Source organism: Crotalus tigris, unplaced genomic scaffold (assembly GCF_016545835.1).
Source record: "Crotalus tigris isolate CLP2741 ecotype Arizona unplaced genomic scaffold, ASM1654583v1 scf7180000024339.11422700, whole genome shotgun sequence".
NCBI lineage: Eukaryota > Metazoa > Chordata > Lepidosauria > Squamata > Viperidae > Crotalus > Crotalus tigris.
The window spans coordinates 3,639,741-3,654,131 of record NW_024100509.1 but is presented as its reverse complement, the minus strand read 5'-3'; the positions used below and the strand labels follow the sequence as shown (position 1 = coordinate 3,654,131).

At 37.5% G+C, this 14,391-nt stretch overlaps 1 protein-coding gene across 10 annotated transcripts in view; it reads left to right on the top strand.

The window, feature by feature from the left end:
• Nucleotides 1-14,391, top strand: part of NRG2 (neuregulin 2) — a 203,790-nt gene that overhangs the window by 128,721 nt on the left and 60,678 nt on the right. For 9 of the 10 annotated variants that reach the window (XM_039325944.1, XM_039325945.1, XM_039325951.1 and 6 more), the window contains one exon: nucleotides 4,552-4,723. In XM_039325944.1, the coding sequence (XP_039181878.1) occupies nucleotides 4,552-4,723 (172 nt within the window). Of the gene's footprint in view, nucleotides 1-3,413; nucleotides 4,083-4,551; nucleotides 4,724-14,391 lie in introns of those variants that run through there. The other variant, XM_039325953.1, reaches the window with a different exon arrangement.

Below are 14,391 nucleotides of genomic sequence, written 5' to 3'. Positions count from 1 at the left end.
GTAAGTACTTTAGTAGCAATGTACGGCACTAAAGCAGTTACAGAGACATACAGTACTTGTGAGTGTATGGAGAGAGTAAATCTTAAAATTTAATTTTTTTTTAAAGGGGCATGGGGAAAGCCAGTGTAACCCCTGGGCCAAAGGAAGCTAGCATGTGTCTTCCAAAGAGTTCAGAGAAGAGTAGCAAAGATGATTAGGGGGTTGGAGGTTAAAACATATGAAGAACAATTGCAAGAATTGGGTATGTCTAGGTTAGTGAAAAGAAGGGCTAGGGCCGACATGATAACATGTTCCAATATTTGAGGGGCTGCCACAAAGAAGAGAGGGTCAAATTATTTTCCAAAGCACCAGAAACCAAGACAAGAAGCAATGGATGGAAACTAATCAAGGAGAGAAGCAACCTAGAACTAAGGAGACATTTTTTGACAGTGAGAACAATAAACCAATAGAACAGCGTACCTTCAGAAGTTGTGGGTGCTTCATCACTGGAAGCTTTTAAAAAGAGAGTGGACAGCTACTTCTCTGAAATGATATAGGTCTCCTGCTTGAGCAGGGGGTTGGACTAGAACAGTAGTGGGCTATGGCCTACTGCCAGGCTGTGGCTGTTCAGAACCGGGCCGTGTGAATGGCTGGACAGCTCCGACACGTGACTTGTGTAAATGACAGGCTGGCATGCATGCACCCAGCTCAACTTGCGGGAGTGGCAGGGTAGTGCACATGCATGCAGCTTAACTTGCGCAAGTGGCAGGCCAGCAGGCACACACCTCAATTTGCACAAGTGGTGGGCTGGCATGTGGATGCACATATGCATACGTGCGCCAGCCCATCGGTTGCACAGGCTGGTTCTCCTCTCCCCCCCGCCAGGCTGCCAAGCCATAAAGGTTGGTGACTCTGGACTAGAAGACCTCCCCCAAGGCCCATTCCTACTTTGTTAATCTATTACTCTGTTAATGCCAGAAGTCTTTCTCAAATTTATAACAATATTACTTACATGGTTTTTGTTTTGATTTGTTTTGGAAGAAAAAGAGATTAAAATGAGATTGGGGATTTGATTCCTTAATAGCTATGTGATGTTAATCAGAAAAATAGTTTATCTTCTAGTATGTATAGAATATATACAGTAGAATACATACATCTATGCAGTATAGAATAAATTTCAGTAAAGTGTCCAATGCACTTTGTCTGACCGATTCTCTCTTGTATTTTCTGAGAATGTAAATTCGTGTGATTAACTACACCAGTTCACCTGTGGCCTGTCATGATTAACTTGATCTAGCCCAAGGGAACTGGCTGGTGTGGATTAGACACCTTCTCTATTGAACAAAGAGAGTTTTTATCCCAATCCCCTAAGATTTTGTGGGTGTATTGGCCAAGCTCAATGTTGTATGTTGTCCAATATCCCTTAGGAAATTTAGGAGGACTTCTTTTACACTCCTGTTCTTTGAACCAGGAAGGTCTGAGTATAATACTGCCATATTTAGTGGCAGTGCTGTAAAGCTAAATAGTTCTGGAAAACAATTTGCCGAATAAGAGAATGAAACAATTTATGGAAGTTGAATTTCCTTTCCAACCTGTCATCTTTCTATTAAATATCAGTAAACCTTCAAAATACTGACTTAGCTTAGTCAATGGTAACTGCTGCAAGATTATTTTGTGCTTTTTATTGGAAAACATATACATTCTCTTGGTAGAAGAATAGCAAATGAAGTTGTGGGAGTGTATATTGATATGTAAAATAATGTATTTGAAAAGCAAAACAATTTGGGGCCCAGCATTGTTTGAATTTAGAATAGAATTTATTCTATACTTCTAGTCATATGGCTAGCATGACTATACACCGGTGCATGGAATACTGTTACCTTCCCACCAATGTAGTATCTATTTATCTACTCCCATTTGCTTGCTTTCAAACTGAAAAAAAATTAAATACAGCAGCTGAGAAAATATTATGTAATGTAGGAAATGGGACTGTCTCCCAGGAACGTAATCCAGGTTTTCAGGGACCTACAAAAGGCCAACTGGGATGGGTTCATTCTACTCTCTGGAGCAGAGGTCCCCAACCTTTTGGGCATCAAGGATCGGTTACGTGAAGAGAGGTTTTTCCGCGGCCCAGAGGGGGTGTGGTTTTGTGTGCTGCCTGCATCCCGCAGGTGGGACTTTGCTTGTTTGTGCAGTCCGGTTGCTGGCATGCTGCGGTCTGGTACCGGTCCACGGCCTGGTGGTTGGGGATCCCTGCTCTAGATGGAGAATTTCCAGAGGGGAAGCACTATGGCAGAAAAGGCAGCCTCATGGTCCCTGCCAGCCAACATTCCTTGGCTAGTGGGACCAAAAGCATGCCCATCCCGCTGGATCAGGTAGAAACATTGGGGAAGACAGACCTCAGGAACCCAGACCAAGCCATGAAGAGCTTTAAAAGTGATAATCAGCACTTGAATTGTATCCAGCATCAGCTGGCAACCAATAAAGCTCACAAAGCAGTGGCATTACATGTATTGAATAACCTACACCATTTACTACTTGGTGCAGCTACATTCTGCACCAGTTGAAGTTCTAAAGCTTCTAATCCCAGTAATCTAGATGGGAGGTCACAAGGGCATGAGTGACAGTGAGAAGAGCCTCCTGGTCCAGGAGCGGGTACAACCTGAAGGTATGAAAAAGCTATTTCAGCCACGACTACCATCTGCTCTTCCAATAGGAGCCGCGAGTCCAAGAGGACCCCCCCCCCGATTGCAACACATCTGAGGCAGTGCCACACCATTCAGAATCAAAGGTGGAAAAATCTTGACACCAGAAAGCCCAAGCACCCAAAGCCACACAATCTTGCTTGGATTGAACCAAAGCCCATTGCACCCATCCATATCTTTGCAGCTTCCAGGCACTGGAAAGGACATCTGTGGCATCACTCAGGCAGTCTTGAGTAGAGATGTGGAGCTGGATATCATCAACATACATACATATGTGTATAATTTGCCTTCTTCGAAATATAGAATTAGTCTTATTGCCATCACAATAAATAAATAATGAAGAACTTTGAGAAAAGTCCAGGGGAGTAGCATTTCAAGGAGAGTTGGGAAAATATACATTAAAAATAATTTGGCTCATAAAACTGATTAAGAAAAAGCTATATTTGTTCCAAGAATCTGACAAACTATTATGTTCTTTTTCTTTTTAATCTCTAATAGCTTTTAATAACAATAATATTTTGAAGTTGAGGAATCAGAAATTAGAAAGGAAAACAGTGATTAATAGGTTCCCTCCTAAATATCAGCCTTTTGCTTTCCAAGTTTGCCCTTCTTTCTTAAATGGGTAGGAATATCAAAATGTCTTTACAGATATAACCCAGCACAAAATATTCTGGACAGACTATAATTATTTTAATTGCTTAATTTAATGTATGATATTTAGAAGGAACATTGCATTGGTGATGTAGAATAAGTCTACAGTCATGCTACAATAATTCCTGAAAAGAGTGCAGTTGTGGCTGTTACGTTTTTAGTTTCTATTATTGTTGTTATTATTGCCCTGTAGGGTACTTCAATCAATGAATATAGTGGGAAGGTTACTGATTCTGATATCATGATGTGACTGCTATTCTTTGGTGGCGTGTAATGGGTACTAAACCATCCAATTTAGATCAGAGATGAAGTAGCAATGGAGCATATGATGACTGGGATTGCTTAGTTAGTGGCCCACATTCTTATCTTTGTCTCTGTCATGCTTATGCTCTGCCATGGGGAGACTTTCCTTTTAAGTCTTTGCCATTACTGTTTGGCAGAATAGATTGTCATTCTGAAAGACTTAATGACCTTCTTATTCCCCATTTTTTCTCTGTGGAGATGTGTTGTTTTGTATTCCCATTTGGCTGCAGAGAAGCCAGTGCACAGTACATTCTCAGATTGATCAGGCAGGCACATGAACAGTAACAACAACAACAACAACAACAAAAAATCTGCAGTGACTGTGGCTGAACTGAAAGGAAAAAAAGTCCTCCTCCTCTCCTCTTCCCTTTTTGTAGCCAAATGCTCTTATTCATATCAGCACAGGCTGTGGAATCAACAGCATGGCTGCCAACAGCAGCAGAGGTAAGAGAGGAATGTAGCATATGAGTTAGTGAAAGCAGCATTAGAACAAGAATTGAAGCGTCTTATGAGAAAGCCTTGCGAGCGTTTGTATAGTCTGTTTCTCACGTAGATGCACATTTGTTTCTCTTATGCAAAGGGACAGGTGGGGAGATGGTGGAAGGAGAATGGAGGATCTGCTGCTGAATGGGAACCAAAGCTGCCTGTGATGCCAAAGAAAAAATGCTCAGTCTGCAAAAGCATCTGTTGTTCTCTGCTTTTTTGACAATAATAGGTAGATGTGGGGAGCAGTGGATAAACAAGGAATCAGCTCTTCATCACTGGCTTCCTGTAATCACAAAGGTTTGAAACTGAAGGCTCTAGCAAATCTAGCTACCAGGGCTTCAGCTGTGATTTCCTAAGAGCATGCAGAACTGAAGAGGGGTGGTGGCTTCATCAAACTGACTTTGTTTCTTTCTGTTTCTATTCACAGCTGTCGCTCCAAAACTCAAGAAACTAAAGAGCCTAAATGTAGAAGTTGGAGCAAAGGTTTTTTTAAAATGCGAGGCAAGCGCTGGAAATCCTCAGCCATCCTACAAATGGTTCAAAGATGGCAAAGAAATTAAAAAGAGCAAAGATATCAGAATAAAATATGGGAATGGAAAGTAAGTAAAAGCAGTCGGGTTTTTTATCCTAAAATTGTAAACAAATGTATCATTATAGATAAACATTCTTAACTATTATTCGTATAATTTTCATAAACAGGACTGAATGGTTAATTTCTAAGTAAAGTGGTGTTTATAATCCTAATTCTAAATAGCTTTGCTTCTTGTTTGTGAGCAAGATATGTTCATAATATTCTCAGAGGACATTATTAATTTCAATATTTCAAGGTGCAGGTTGGACTCAAAGGAAAGTGACATTTATCTAAGCCAGATTTTAACTGGAGGGCTCCAGGTGGGGGAAGACTGTTCTTAGGTAAAACTTGTGTTATAAAATGGCAAATCCAACAATTTCATTTTGTGAGCTGTCTTGACCAGAATTCTAGAGAATTCTGGGAGTTGATTTCCACACAGCTTAAAGTTGCTGAGGTTGGAAAGCACTGTTATAAAGCAAGAAAGCTCAATTATTTTGCTGTAATATTTTGTTTAATCGTACATGGTTAAAAGACAGACATGCAGACAGCCAATTATTTTTTAGCATTAGGAGTGATGGCATGTTCCTCCTCAGTTTGTCCTCTGGATAGATCATGTGTTCTACTTTGGGTGTGATGAAGACAGAGCCAGATGGTCTAAACTGGTTATCCATCTGGGTTTTGCACAGGCCTAGAAATCACTTAGATGATTAGGTGAAGCAAGTAGTGTCTCTTAGAAACGGGCCATTTTGCTTTCTGTTTTTGCTTTGAAGGGGTACTTTCTTGCAGATCCATTGAAGTGAGGTGTCCTCTGGCTTTTTAATGATATTTAACTATTACTATTTCTTGATACACAATGCCACAGAATTAAATTCATCCTAAAGTTCTGATTGATACCAATGTGGACCATGAACATTAAATTCTCTGTAATGTTGAACACCTGGCTTCTCAGATCAAACGAGGCCATTGCCTGTTGGTAAAAAGTTATCAAGAAACAAGGCCAGCAGGCTTCCCAGCACCATATGAGGCAGAATAGAGTAGACAGTTTCATGAAAATTCATACATGGTGTAGGGCCTGGCTTCATCCAATCAATATTTTGATTATAGCTCAAATAAGTTCATTGGCTAAATTTGGTGGTAGAGAATTGCACTGAATATGGTTCAAGATACTAGCTTTAATGTGGCTCAAAGTGAATTTGTGCTCATAATGGAAAAACCTCAAATTATTTTAGATTTTTTTTAAAAATCAGCAGAATAGGATGAAACCTGCAGACATAGATAACAGACATCTCAGAACGAATTAAAACATCCAGTTTCAGAAAATATGTGGATAATTAACCTTTCTGGACTTTTCTTTTCTTTTTTCTTTTTAAAAAAGAAAACTATAATTGTATGATTTATTTCTGTATATAGATAAAAATTATATACATAGTTATCTTTTAGATAGATCTGAAACCGACAGTTTTTTTTAAAGAAATATGAATACGATTTTTGACGGTTTTGGACAGAATTAAAGGGCTTTTTCTACAGAGCACTATTTAAGCATATGTTCTGATCTGGATCTGGATCATAACATCTCCCAGTGATTTCCTACAGTGATTTTGAATTAATAGCAAGAGTAATAAGACTTATATACCACTTCACAGTGCTTTACAAATCTCTCTAAGCAGTTTACAGAGTCAGAATATTGCCCCCAACAATCTGGGTCCTCACTTTACCAACCTTTTATATTATTACTATTACTATTATTATTTGTTGCTGTTATTGTTATTATTGTTATTATTATTTTTTAACGGACTAGTATCTTGAGATTTTCAAACTTCATGAGTTGGCAGTGTTATAATCTTAAACCTTGGAAGAAAAAACTGTAACTGAGGAAGGGTTCATGGGGAGATATGTATACTGATTTGAGTTTTCTGGACCAAAACTAAAATGCAAATGAAGTAGATATCCACTATCCTTTGTGTTCAGCATTGGGATTTTTATTTCTTCATTTAAATATTTGGTTATGGGCAAAAAAGATTTCTCTAATTATTTTTTATCAATATTATTAAAGTGAAAGCTAGTAAAATCTAGGAACACGTGAAACTTTAAGTTTCTAGCTCTTCAGTGATTGTTAAACTCTTCTACACAAATTTAAAAATTTCCATACTGAAATGCTATTTAACTTATTTTAATTTCCAAGGGGAAAAGATTGATACATTTATAAACAACTGGGGAAATATTAATATTGTATCCTTACAATTGATGGTTTTCTCTCATAGACTTGCTAATCAAACTTCAAATATTATATTTCTTCTGCCTTCCTCTTTCCCCCTGCTCCAAATCAGCATAAGTAATTGATTGCTCCCAACGCCCTTCTCATTATCTCTGGACTGGAAAGTTGAGTTCATATTGCCCTTCAGATAACAGGTTTTGAATAAACAGAGTGAATATAAGAGTGACCTGGCAAAGCAAGGCAATGGAGAAACCACATTGCAGTGTGTTGAACACCATCAAAGCTGTGTAATTAAAAAAGAAACCAAAGATAGTTCTGGAATAAGTACTCCTACTTCAGGAAGTGGATTGGAATAGAAGACCGCTAAGGTTTCTTCCAGCTGTATGATTCTGTGATAGTCTCTTGTTTTTCTATCTTATATTACCTATTTAATTTTGTGTCCCTCCACTGCTTCTGAATTTTTCATCTTTCTCATCATAAACAAATGTTTATTTTTATGAGCAATTTATGCAATGATTGGATAATTTGCATATTTTCCCCATTTCCTTCCTTCACGATAGATATATAGACCACAACTTTTTCCAATCTTTAAATCACATAGTTTTCTTCCATATTTGTTGAAACAGGACTTTAACCACCTCTTCTCTTTCAGTTTAAAATCTTTCGGGGTTCAATGAATATTTCCTCTGGTTCATTCTTAGATAGCTGTTCTTGTTGATAATACCTAATTTTTCTAATGGATTTGGTCAATATCGCTTCTTTACAAATATTTCTGATTTCTATAATCCCATTTTAAAGGATTTCAATATATTTCCATATTTATTCATTTCTCTTCATTGTCAATGATTACTTTTGATTATTGCTGCCTTAAGTTCTTAGTTGCCATAATTTCTTCAATCCTTATTTTTAAAAATCATTTTTCTTTTCTTTTAATTTTTAAAGCTAATATTATGAAAAATTAAACTAGGATAAAAAGTAATAGAAACTGAAAGAAAAGAAAAGAAAAGAAAAGAAAAGAAGGGGCAGAAAAGAAAAATGAAATAGAGAAAGAATAGAAAAGAAAGAAAAACAATAAGAAAATATTAAGAGGAATAAAACTATGCAGGTAGTCTTTTACTTACAACAGTTCATTTAGTGACCATTCAAAATTCCAGATGCACTGAGAAAAGTGACTTATGACCATTTTTCACACTTACGACCACTGAAACATCCTCATGGTCATGTGATCAATATCCAGATATCGGGCAACTGGCTTGTGTTTATGACAGTTGCAGTGTCCCGGGGTCATGTGATCACCTTTTATAACCTTCTCACAAGCAAAGTCAATGGGGAAATCACATTCACTTAACAACCATGTTACTAACTTAACTGCAGTGATTCACTTAACAACTGTGGCAAGAAAGGTCATAAAATGGAGTAAAACTCATTTAAATGTTTCACTTCGCAACAGAAATTTTAGGCTCAATTGTGGTCATAAGTCAAGGACTACCTGTATAAAGAAATTTCTTCCTCCTTCCTTCATCACATCAAGTATAAAACATTTAATAACTTACCACCTTCTCCTAACACCACAACAAATGATCTGTTCTTCACATATCTCATCCCTTATTTATAAACATATCCTTAAAACCTTGTGATTTCAATCCTGAACAGCAAAAGTCCATTAAGGGTTTTCATAGTTAACAATATATCTATTTTATACACTTTATATTCCTTTACATTTAACATTCTTGATCTTTAGTCCTTTCAAATAATGCCCCCAAATTGATTTCTTTGGTTTTTTATTTTTTCCCCCTTTGTTCCTTCTTGCAAAATTCTTCAAAACTATAACAAGCCTCTTTTGTAAATTCAGTATAGGTTATAAAATAGACCATTCTCCTATTTTGTTATTTGTGTATCCCTTTTAATCAGCCAGTTTCTTTTTTATGTCCAGTGTAACATTGTTTTCCATATCATTCTTATAGCTTATCATTTTTGACCCACTTTCAGATCAGTCTCAATTTTGTCTGATAAATTTTCTCTTCCATGATATCTTTTAAACAGTCTATCTATAGAGACAGACACTCTTACAATTAATTTCTGGATCTATTGTTCAAAAATACCCTTCAATAGGACACATCCATTGTTATTTTCTTGTATTTTCTTGACATTCTGGATTAGAGGGATCTGTCCTTGTCCCTCTACCCCAGAGGTCTTCAAACTCGGCCCTTTTATGACTCATGGACTTCAACTCCCAGAATTCCTCAGCCAGCGTGCCTGGCTGAGGAATTCTGGGAGTTGAAGTCCATGAGTCATAAAAGGGCCGAATCTGAAGACCCCTGCTCTACACTTTATACTGAACATTTGTATTTAGTTGTATGTTCTTCTTTGAGATTTGTTTGAGGAACTGTCTATCTTCCATGGTGTCTGCTGAGCCAATAAGAATTGGCAGGATTGGCACACTTCACATCTCTTCAGTTAAACAGTGTTATCTTTAGGGACCCAAGAGGTACATCTGTCAGCACCTGTCCATTGGAATGAAGTTCTTCCTAAGTTCTGGGTGGCTCCAATCCTGATAATATTTTGGAAGGCCTTGAAGATCTGCCTCTTCTCCTATGCCTTAGACTAAAGTGGCTGTGAATTCTGTATTCACCGTTTTGTTTTTTTTAATCCCCTATTTTGTATTTGCTTTTGAATTGTACTATATTTTATTTTCTTTGTTATATTGAGAACCACCCAGAGTCATTTGGAGTAGGGCGGCATTTAAATTAAATTAAATTCTTATTTCTCAATTCTCCATCTTTCCATAGCTATCATGATTTCTTGTTTTGAAATTTGCTTGGATTTTTTTCTTTTTACTTTTGAAATTGTGGAAATTGTTTTGGTTTTGACCATTTTTTTTTCTCTTCTTGTTCCTTAGGTTCTCTTTTTCATATTAAACATACTGAATTTGTTTCTTACAATGTTTTTATATATTGATTGTCATATCTTGCTGGCACACAAATTTTGATGGCTTGTAGCTTAAAGCAGGGATATAATGAATAAAAAAATTCATCTTTTAAAGCTCTATTTGTCTGCCTTTATATTGTTGCTTTTATCCAATGACCCAGTGTTGGACTTACTCAATTTTGGCATTCTTTGTAGCACTACATTTTAACTATATGTTGCAAATACCTCTTGCAATTTGCCACAGAAATCCTCAGTGTCTTCTATTCTTCTATTCTTGCAATTTGTGTAACATTGCTGTTCTTTGAATAGATCTGATAAATAGATGTTCCATGAGTCATAGCAATATGCAGACCTAGCAATTCCCCTTTTCACTAACCTTTTAAAACTATTTTTACTAGTAGGTTTTTATGACTTAAATCATTTGATTTCAAAAACCCTGTAAGTTCACATTACTATAGCAGTTAACTTAATTAATATGCTTTATTTTTGTTTTGATAATTTAAAGCTTCTCTGATTTATGGTTCTCATATTTGATTTTTAGTTGAACAAACCCTTGTAAAATGAGGGAATCCTCTTTCAATGCTGTCACTGTCACAGGTTATTTTATTTTTTTGTGTGGCTTTGATCTGAACATGTGATTGTTTCCAGATCAACTCATGAAAATTTCCCAATAGCTAGAGGAGTCATTGCCAGCTTGGGAGTCTGGCTTCCTAACATGTCCATTTAAATATCTAAGGCATGTCTTTACAATTGTTTTGGCAATAATACAGAAGGGGCGTACCAATGTGTGCTTTGGAGTTACATATTACAATGCCTTCACGTGGGTTGAGTGTTACCTCCGATTACCCCAGCTAAGGTTTACTCTACCTGTTTGATCATATTAGCAACAGTGATCAACAGATCATATTCCCAACAACATGCCTCTCCAGAAAATTTGCATTATTGAGCCCTCCTATCATGCTAAGCTTTTAATCTCATAGAACAGGGATTCAAAAAATTAAACTCTGAAAACCAAACTGGAGGTACGGATGGCAGAAAGAGAGGCAAGAGACCATGTAATAGGATAGAAAGGTAGCATAGAATTCATAGAAACATAGAACTATAAGACTGGAAGGAATCTTGAGGGTCTTTTAATCCAATCCCCTATTCAAGGTAGAAGACCTTATACCATCCTGGACAAACATCTGTCAGATGTTTTCCTAAAAACCTCCAGCGATGGAGGACCCATAACTCCAGAAGGCAAACTATTCCTTTAACGAATTGTAAGACTAGGCTGAAGCCTCCATATCTACAGATAATGCAGGCATGTAAGGAGGATGGATAAACAGGAATCATGTCTAAAAGATTCCTTCAGGAGATAGATAAGAAAGAACTAAGTTGTTAAGAACCGAAGTAAAAATGTCACCTAAACCAGACAAAAGAATTTGGGCCTGAGCACATGGGAAACCCCTCCCCAAATTCCATCAACACCTACAGACATGTAAATCAACAAGGCAAGAGTAGTTGCCAATCTTGTGAATCAACAAAGCAAGGGTTTTGGGGGATAAAAGGGGGCCCACCCACTCTTTGAGATGTCTTTGGATGGCTTTCATCCCTCTGGCTAGTGCCTGCCAGCCTAGTTGAGAAGGATGTTGGTAAGTGTGGATGAGTGTGTGTATGTGTGAAAGAGAAGAAAGAGCAAATATATAAGTTGTAAGTTTGCTGTTATTTTAAATTCACTGTGTCTCTATGTATTCTAAAGAATGTGTCTCTGTGTTCAGTTGAAAGTGATTTGACTGTGGCTACTTTCCAGGGCTGTGAGTGTGTGAAGGAATGACCATAAACTGAACCTGGGAGCACCCGTCAGGAAATTTCTCCTTAGTTCCAGGTTGGATTTCTCTTTAACGAGCTTCCACCCATTGCTTTTTGTCCTGGTCTCAGGTGCTTTGGAGAACAAGTACACCCCCTCTTCCCTGTAACAGCCATGTGTCACTCCTAATTCTTGTTTTCATTAAATTAGACTAGATCTAGTTTCCTTAATCGTTCATCACAGGACTTAGTCTCTAGATCTCTTATCATCTTTGTTGCTCTTCTCTGCACACTTTCTATGGTCTCAGCATCTTCTTTGTAGCATGGGAACCAGAACTGGATGCAGTATTCTAGTTGTGATATCAGTACAGAATGGTACTGTTACTCATAATTCTTATGCTATCCCTCTTTGATGCAGCCCAGGACTGCGTTGGCCTTTGGCAGCTGCAGTATACTGCTGGCTCATACTTTAATGATGTCCCCCACATGGTTACTGTTGCACCAGGTACTGCCTATTCTATACCTGTGCATTTGATTTTTCCTGTTTAGGTGCAGGATTTTGCTTTTCTCACTATTGAATTGCATCTTGTTTGAAAAGGCCCAGTGCTCAAGTCTGTCAAAATCCTTCTGAATTATGAGTCTATCTTTCAAAGTGTTGGAAATTCCCTCCAGTCTGATGTGTTCCCCTTCTACCCCCACTGAGCTAAGACCAAACATTGAGGTACCCCACTTCATGTTGCCCTCCATGAAGATGTAGTTCCATTAAGTACTACACACTGAGTTTAATTGGTCAGCCAATTGTGAATCCATACGGTGGTACTATCCCACATTGTTCTGTCTTACCAATTAGTAGGTCGTAGTCTACGTTGTCAAATGCCTTACTGAAGTCCAGGTAAACTATCCCCAGTATTTCCCTGATCCACTAATTTAGTTACTTTATCAAAGAAGGACATAGGGTTTGTCTGGCATGATCTGTTTTTAATGAACTTGTTAGTTCGTTTGTTCATTTCTAAGTGCTCACAAATTGCTGCTTGGTTATCTTTTCCAGGATTTTTCCAAGTATTGATGTCAAGCTGATTGGTCTGTAGTTTCCTGGATCCACTTTTTATCCCTCATTGAAGATTGGAACCACATCAGCTTGTTTCCAGTCTTCTGGCAGTTCCCCCGTGTTCCAGAAGCTCTGAAAGATTTTTGTTCAAGGGTTTCGAGATCACATCTGCCAACTCTTTCAGTACCCTGGGATATAAACCATCTGGTTCTGGTGATTTGATGTTGTCTAAAGTGGATAGGTTTTTTTTAACCAATTTCTTACCTATTTTGACCTGCATCCCATTCTGTCTCCCACTGTGCTACTTTTGAAGGGATCAGCTATTTTTTTTTTTTGCATAAAAATAGATGTAAAGAAGAAATTAAACAGCTCCATTTTCTCCCTGCTGCCCACCAACTTCTTGCTGTATTCTTCCATTAGTGGATTGATCGTTCCCTTGAGTTTTTTCTTGTTCCTTACATATTGAAAGAACCTTTTTTTTGTTATTTTTGGGCATTTGTTGCAAATCTTAGTTCATTCTGAGCCTTAGCCTTCCTGACTCCATGCCTGCAGATTTGGGCTATTGTTGGTATTCTGTTTTAGTTATATGCCCCTTTTCCCATTTTTTTATATTTGTCCTTGTGTCTCAGTTTGTCAGAGAGCTCTGTGTGCACTGTGCCAGTTTTGTCTGGTGTCTTTTGTTTTTCTGTGGTACTGCCTTTAGTATTTCATTTTTCAGAGTTTCCCATGCGCCCTAAACTGCTTTTTCTTTTAGGTTTTCCATCTCTTAGTTTGTTGAAGTCACCTCCCTTAAAGTCTAAAACACTATTTTGACTTTGTTCAGTTGCCTGTGTCTGCATTGTAGTGAATTCTAATATGATATGATCACTTTCCCCCAAAGTTCCTACAACTTCCACTCCCTCTATCATTTCATCTCTATTAGGTACGATTAAGTCCATTATAGCCAGGGCTTTTTTTCTCATAGAACGCCCAAAACGGAGTTCCGGCACCTTTTTTGGGTGGAACCTTGTAGGGTAGGCAAGGTGGGTTGTATGACATGTGTGAGTTCCAGCACCTTTTTTTTTTTTTTAGAAAAAAAGCACTGATTATAGCTGACCCTCTAGTTCCCACTTCCACCTTTTAAGTGATAAAGTTCTCAGCCAGCCATGTCAGAACCTATTTGATCTCCCACTCACTGCAGAGTTTGTTTCCCAGTTTATGTCATAGTGGTTAAAGTCCCTCATTTCTACAGTGGCATGTTTCCTGCACACTTCAGCTAACTGATTAGCAAAGAGTTCATCTATTTCCTCCACTTGGTTGGGTGGCCTGCAGTACACTCCTATGGCAATGTCATTTATTTTTCCTCTGATATTTACCAAAATACTTTCAAAAAGGCTTTTATCTCTTGTATTGTGCACTTCTGTTGAATGAGTATAATTTTTTACAGATAATGCAATTCCTCCTCCCCTTTTTGAGATGGTTTTGTTACTTTTGTACCATTTTTATCCTTCTAGAAGTATGTTCCAGTCATGGGTTTCATCCCACCAAGTTTCAATAATAGCAACAATAACAAAAAACATAACAAAAACAAAACAATAACAAATATGATCAAAAAGTTGAAGTTGTGTTGACATTTGCAAAATGCTCTCTTCAGATAAGTTATAAAAAAGGAAGAAAGAAAAATCAATATATGATTTGCTCAGTTAAGCCAAAGATATACTATTGAGTAGTAAAGAAA